At 33.2% G+C, this 7,108-nt stretch overlaps 1 protein-coding gene across 1 annotated transcript; it reads left to right on the top strand.

Moving 5' to 3' along the window:
* Window positions 1–389: 389 nt before the first annotated feature.
* LOC109120032 (zinc finger BED domain-containing protein RICESLEEPER 2-like) lies at window positions 390–1,077 on the top strand. The gene is made up of 2 exons (XM_019213398.1): window positions 390–957; window positions 1,046–1,077. Exons 1-2 carry the CDS (start codon window positions 390–392, stop codon window positions 1,075–1,077), a joined length of 600 nt encoding a protein of 199 aa, XP_019068943.1.
* Window positions 1,078–7,108: the final 6,031 nt, after the last annotated feature.

The following is a 7,108-nucleotide window of genomic DNA, read 5'->3' on the forward strand; positions in this document are numbered from 1 at the left end:
TTACATTACCTTCCGTTTGTTGAGGATGAAGATGGAAGGATGAAAATGGAAGCGTTGTTGGTGCCCTTTTGAGTGATGACTGGGACAATGTCAGAAAAATTGCTAATTTTCTTCAAATTTTTCATGATCTTACCAGAGAAGTATCTAGATCACACTATGTCACAACAAACTCACATTTTCTTAAAATTTGTGCGGTTTCTTGTTATTTGAAACAATTGATATCAAGCGAAGATGATAGTGATGATCTTTTGGGTAAAATTGCTTCAAATATGAGAGAAAAATTTGATAAGTATTGGGGTACTCCAAAGAAGATGAACAAAATGATTTTTATTTCTTGCGTTTTGGATCCTCGTCACAAGTTTGTTTCAGTTGGCTTTGCACTTTAAATGATGTTTGGCAAAGAAGCTCCAATTTTAGAGAATGGAGTTAGAGATTACATGGAGTTGTTGTTTGGTGAATATGTAAAGTCCCTTTCTAAAGATAAAGGTAGTCAACACTCTTCATCTTTATCTAGTTCTTCATTTGAAAATTCCAGTTCACTACTTTCAAGTTCAGGCAGTGTTGTCCAATCGATTGGATTTTTAGGGACATTCATGGATGATCTAATGAAACATAAAGCTGAAAATACAACAACTGTCAAAACAGAATTGCAAAAATATCTTGCTGAAGAAAATGAAGTTGAAATCAAGAACTTCAACATCTTGTCTTGGTGGAAAATAAACTCACCCAGATTTCCTGTTCTTGCTGAGATGGCTCGGGATGTGCTAGCTATTCCCATTTCAAGTGTGGCATCCGAGTGTGCGTTTAGTACTGGTGGACGTATCTTGGATTCATTTAGGAGTTCATTAACTCCTAAATTAGTGCAAACACTAGTGTGCCTTCAAGATTGGATAAGAAGTGAATCAAGACCTATAAGTGTTGAGGAAGATATAGATGTCCTCGAACAGCTTGAACAAGGTAATGATATTTTAATTATAATAGTTTTAATTGTTATTGTGATTCGTCATAAGCATATTTTTAGTTGATTAACGTAAATTCTTTATAGATTTGGCTAATACTAGCATTCTGGATTATTAATGTGGAGTTAAAACTCTTCCTTTTTCGCACTTGGATCTTGATATTTGGAAAGCCACTCTAGATACAAGTTGCTCTAAGCCTAATAGTATGCAGCTTATAGTGTTATTTGAATGTGGATGTTATGCATTTATAGAGCCTATTTCATTAAATATGTTCATCATCAAAGTGTGTTCAATTTTGTCATTAAATGTAAAGATGTACTCTAATAGTCTATCAACTGTCTTTTTCTTTTTCAGGCGATGTGATTTTTTGGTTAGGATATTGGTGAGAACTTTGTTGATTATATGGTGGATCAAGCAACTGTTTAAGATTGTCTCATTGAAATATTTTATTTTAGTTTTAATTCTAGTTCGTAATTGTAGGCGATAGCTTTTGCAAGTTTGTGAATGTTAGTAATTTGATCAACATTCAAAGTTTCCTATTATGTTTTGGCAGGTAAGTTGGTAACATGTAATTATAACATACGTACTATTATATATTATTTGATCGATATTTTTTTATTGGGTTAACCGAAACCGAATCGATAACATCAAAAACCGATAAACCGAAAACCGATAAAAAATTTCTTATTGGTTTGTTATTGGGTTAGCATATTTTAAAACCGAAAACTGATAAACCGAATAGATTATATATAAAACCGAACTGAACCGACCGATGCACACCCCTACTTAAACTATATAATTTAAACCTAGGAAGAAACTTCAAAGACCTAGGGTTTTCTTCCAATCATGGATTCTTTCTCAAATCGTTTTCAAAGGTTTAATTTTCATATATTATGGATTAATTAATGTTTTTAAAATATTTTTATGATCAATATACCATGTATACATGAAATCCCCTATAACCCTAATTTTATGAATGCAATGTGGGTGAATTTGTTAAGGTCAATTGTATTGAATTGTTCTTGTTGTATGTGGTTTCTTGATAATAGTATTCATGTGGAATGTAATAACCATATTTTGATTAAGGGAATGTGATCCTTAATTAAAGATGGGTAAGACATGATATTTGTACCAAATTATGAGTTACATGTATATGCACTATATGAACATGATTATAACCTTATTATTGTGTTTATTGAAAGTTCATTCTCATAAACACAAAATGATCAATAGTGAAAGTTCTTATAACAATGATAGGGTTCTAAGGTTGAAAAGTCCATTCTCACAAAATGAACCTATGAGCTATTATTGTGAATTGTGTTGGATAAAGGTTAAGATACTCCTTCATACTTATAAATTCAATTCAAAGACTAAATATGACATTGTGGAAAGTAATGCTTAGCACAGAGTGGATATTGAATATGAGATAGAGGCTTTCCCTGCAATCAAATAGGCCCGAGTATCCAAGTGTAATCTCATGATATGGAAGTTCCCCAGTGAAGTGGGGTTCTAATAACAATCTCTGTATCCCATAACTATGTTCCCTCATATTTCTTTAACTAGTGGATCTACTTAAAAACTATACATTTAGTTCTACCTTAGGCAAGTAGGACACTTATTTTTTTTGTGAGGCATGACACAAAATTTCATGTCTGGCTTACATGGTGTATATTGGGTAAGGCTTATTCCTAAAGTAATAACAAAGGCAAAGTATTGACATGTTTGCTTAAGGAGTTTACTTAGCATTGGTAGGATTATAGGGTCTTACTTATGCATGACACAAATAGATTTTGAAAGTATTCATGGTGGGTTCCTATTATGATGTGATGACTTATAAATTGGTTATACTTATGATACATGCTTTTATAAAAAAAATTCATTATCATTCTCAAACGTTACAAAGATGCATGCTCTTTACTAAACTGTCCCTTTTTGCATATTTTCATGATTTTGTTCATGATTATCATACTTAGTACGTTAAATATTCTAACGCATATTTCTTCTATTTTTCTAACATGTATAGGTTCTGGTGTGTGAGGATATTGACCCATATATTTGAATTTTAGGTTGGATACTCTTCAAGCTTGTGGTATGTCCTCATGGATCCGTGGAGAAGAGATTTATTGTTGTTTCACTTCTTTTTTTGTACTAGAAAATTTCATATTCTCTATTGTAAGGGTTGTGACCATATTGTTTTGAGATTGTGATTGTAGTATATGGCTTAATGAGACTATGTCTAGAATTCCACTTTACTTTTACAAAGATTTTTTTTAAAACTTGAAATTGTGTTGTTTTTATTCTTTATTATTCTATACTTATGCGATGATGATAAGCTAAATGACATACTTGGGACCTTTCGAGGTTCCATGTGCCATAATACGTCTAGGGGGTACCCTTGGGTCGTAATAGGGATAAAAGGAAGCATAAACATCAAGATGAAAGACATTCAACATTCCAGTAACCATAACGGGAGAAACCTGTTGCTCATATCGAGTTTGAAGTGCATAATATCAGTTTTGCTTCCGAGTACTTAAACTGAACCAATAATCCAAACCTTCCTAGATTCTCTTTCCTTAGAATTAAGTGACGCAAACTCCTTTATCTCGTGACCACTCTGGCTACAGCCAAAGCAACCATTTCTATCGGCTTAGCATTTATCCTCATGCTTCTTTCCACACCTAGCACAAGTAAGACAATGAAGATCCACCATCGTTTTTCCTTCTTGAGGCTTATTGTTGTTGAACTTTGGAATCGAAGCATTAGAGAAACCTTGATCGGAGGACCTTTATCAGTATCTAGAACGACCATATCCATCGAACCTTGAATCTGAAAAGTCACCATCACTGATTCTTTCCCTATTTACCTGTCTAGATATTTCCTTAAGTTTGTCCTCTTATATTTGTTGGACATGTATCATTGGGTGAGAAATATCTATTTCCTTAACTATCATGGAGATACATCATTCCTTAACAACCATTTTGGACACAACCAAAACAAACTTGCTTATCTTTGGATTAGACTCGACAACCATAGTAGGAGCATATCTAGACCACTGTTTGAATTTTGAAGCATAGTCTTTCACACTTATATTAATTAACTCAAGAATTTTGTCCTCCCTCATCTCAGGGGGAAAGAACCTTATGGATGAAGCAACTTTGAGCTTTTCTCGATCAAAAATGCTTCCATCAACAACTTTATCTTCCTTCAATTTGTTTGAACAAAACTTGAGCAACACTCTTATATTTTTAAGCAACCCAATTCCTCCTTTTCAACCAGAGTGACTCCCATAATCATCAAGACCTTATACACATAATCAATGAACTCATGAAGATCTTTCTCAACCTTGGAACCTTAAAACCCCTAGGGTTTCATTCTAGTGAAGTCTCTCACTCTATTTTCCACCGTACCCACATTCGAGTTCATGGGACCACAATCTCCCTACTGTCTTGAGCGTCATGGACTGACCTAACACTTGAAAAGCAGCTGGAAACTCTCCATTAATCACTTGTTCGACTAAAGCGTCAGCCAAAACTTGAGGATATTCTTGAGGAGCTTGTGCAACTTCTTGTTCCATATTCACACCCACATTCTCTATAATGTATTCTCTTCGAGGGGTCATATCCTGAAAAGCATGTGATACGGATTAGGAGAGATACATATAGAGTCATACTCTATTGCACAACTTTAGAGTAATGAAAGAAATGGAGTTTCCTAAACATCTTATAGCCTCTTATTCATAAATGTGACATTTCAAAAAGAAACTACTCAACGTGGGTTATGATATATCCTAGGACCTTTTTAAACCTTGCGCTCTAAATATGATTTTTTTCATAACCCAATGTATACCCTAAGCATAACGTAGCGTATAGAACCCCGAGAGGCTATAGATAAGCCACTTATCATACATCATATATATTAAGAGAGATAAAGACTTCCAAAGAAATTCTCTTATATTATAAATGAGTTTGAAAACAGAAGAATTCTAATACAAGTCTCAATAAGCCATCGAATACATCATAAGAAAACTGATTAGGACATAAACCATACATCACTTATGGAGTCCAAAAATGGAAATGACATATAGCTATAAGTATCTTGGTCCTCAGAATATGAAGACTTACCAATCTTCAAAGCCAGTAGAACTAACTAGCCACGAGTATGAGAGGTAGTAACGTCAAACCCTATATTAGTGAAACAATTTAAGCAAAAGCATACATTAATACATGTAATTTATTAAGTATGTTATATGTGTATAAGTGTTATCAAATCATGCTAAAAAGGATTTTGCATGACATGCAATGACCAAACTTAGATCATGAGAGAAAAAGAGTTAGAAAACATAAATCATAATCATGGTCAATGCAAGCTAAACATCTTTAAAAATGTGAGATACTTTCATAAAATAACATAATTTCATTATTTTGAAAAGTTTATCATATAACTAATATAGACCATGTGAACTATTCCATGCAACTCGTGTCTATCCCAAATCGAATATAGATATCATTACTTCCCAAGGTAAGAACCATACTCTTATAGCTTAGGTTGACCCACTAGCTATTTATTTCTAAGAAAAACATCATCGGGTCACGTAGTTAGGTACAATGCAATTTCTTCTAGAGATCTGACCTCTACTAATGGGAGAGCCTCTATCTAAATAAAATCTCACAGAATAGTCATTAATCATATTTGTAGTATCATCCATGGAAAGGCATAATAAAGCCACCAATCCAAGATAAACTTCAACAAGAATAGCTCCTTAATCCCGATTCAACTTAGGTGAGGAAACCTTTTAAATTTACGAATCATTTATGTGACAAAACCTTTCAACCTTACAAATCATTTATGTGAGAAAACATTTTGTGACAACAACAATATTCATGTTTTACTTTCAATTTCATAAAAGAACATCGATGTCTTCAGTTAAATCAATTTCATAAAATAACATGGATGTCTTCATAAATTCATCTTTCATCATCCATAATCTTCACCATATGATCATAGCCTAGAATTCATAGATCATGTATAGGTTCATGTGAATTCAAATCAAAAGTATATATTACTTCAGTTCATGCATAAAAAGATATAAATGAAATTAATTAGATCATAATTGAAAAGAATATATGAAGATCAAATTAAACCCAAAGTTTGAATTGAGAATCTAACTTGTAATAAATTAGAGGTTTTAGGAACCCTACGGAGGAAAGGACTCCAGAAATGAATACTAACTTATGTTAGAGATAAAATACCAATTACTATGGTTAATTTGACACCTTGGTGCTTGAAACCCTAATTTTCTCCTCCTTGACCTTGAGGAAATTTGGAGGGGATGAACTTGGAGGAAACTTAGAAGTTCAGGGAATGATTTCGAATGGGTAGTTTTAGGGCCTAAAAGACTTATACATGGCTTATGATTAGGACCCGAATTTTCATGATCCAGGGTGCCCCGTAGATGTAACATGGCGTATAGAATCCCAGAGGACTCCACATTATCCAGTTAACATAACATAATCAACAGAACAATAAGAATAAAACACATGTCAAGTTTTCATAAAAGAAAACAGAAGTCTAGACTTGTCTCAATATAGTCATCTATTACAATATTTGAATGAAATAGGTCCTACACCATAAACATGTCCAAAAATGGAAATACAATAAAGGAAACTACATAATGAGAAAAAATCCATCCTGGAACCATGAGGACTCACCAACAAGCTTGGAACATAGAAAAGTCCAAGCACTAGCCACTAGAATGATCATCTCAAGAACCAGACCCTACACTTGCGAAAAAGTAGGAAAAATAGGAGCTAGTACAAAATTGCACTAAGTATGATATCCATGCATAAGAACATTGAATAACAAGCTAAAAAGAGACATCTCATTTGAAAGTATGCAAGTTACTAAATTTGAACATCATGACCGTAGTGGATAATCATAAGTCATAAACATAGTCAATTCATTGATCATCATAACATAAGAAAAAACTTCATAAATACCCTCAAAGCATACTTTTCCAATGCATGAATAAGACCCGATAAATCTCACTCATTCTAAGTAAACCTTGTTAAGTCAATATTCATATTCATTACCTTTAACATCTTGAAACTCATACAAGAGATTCTTGAGTAACCATAGTTCATAATTCATAT

This window comes from Solanum lycopersicum, chromosome 4 (assembly GCF_036512215.1).
Source record: "Solanum lycopersicum chromosome 4, SLM_r2.1".
Taxonomy (NCBI): Eukaryota; Viridiplantae; Streptophyta; class Magnoliopsida; order Solanales; family Solanaceae; genus Solanum; species Solanum lycopersicum.

Bases quoted from the DNA above. Each gene is read 5' to 3' on its own strand.
- LOC109120032 (XM_019213398.1), top strand. From the start codon at position 390: ATGTTTGGCAAAGAAGCTCCAATTTTAGAGAATGGAGTTAGAGATTAC. The intron at 958-1,045 runs GTAATGATATTT...AATTCTTTATAG, and splicing joins CCTCGAACAGCTTGAACAAG to ATTTGGCTAATACTAGCATT.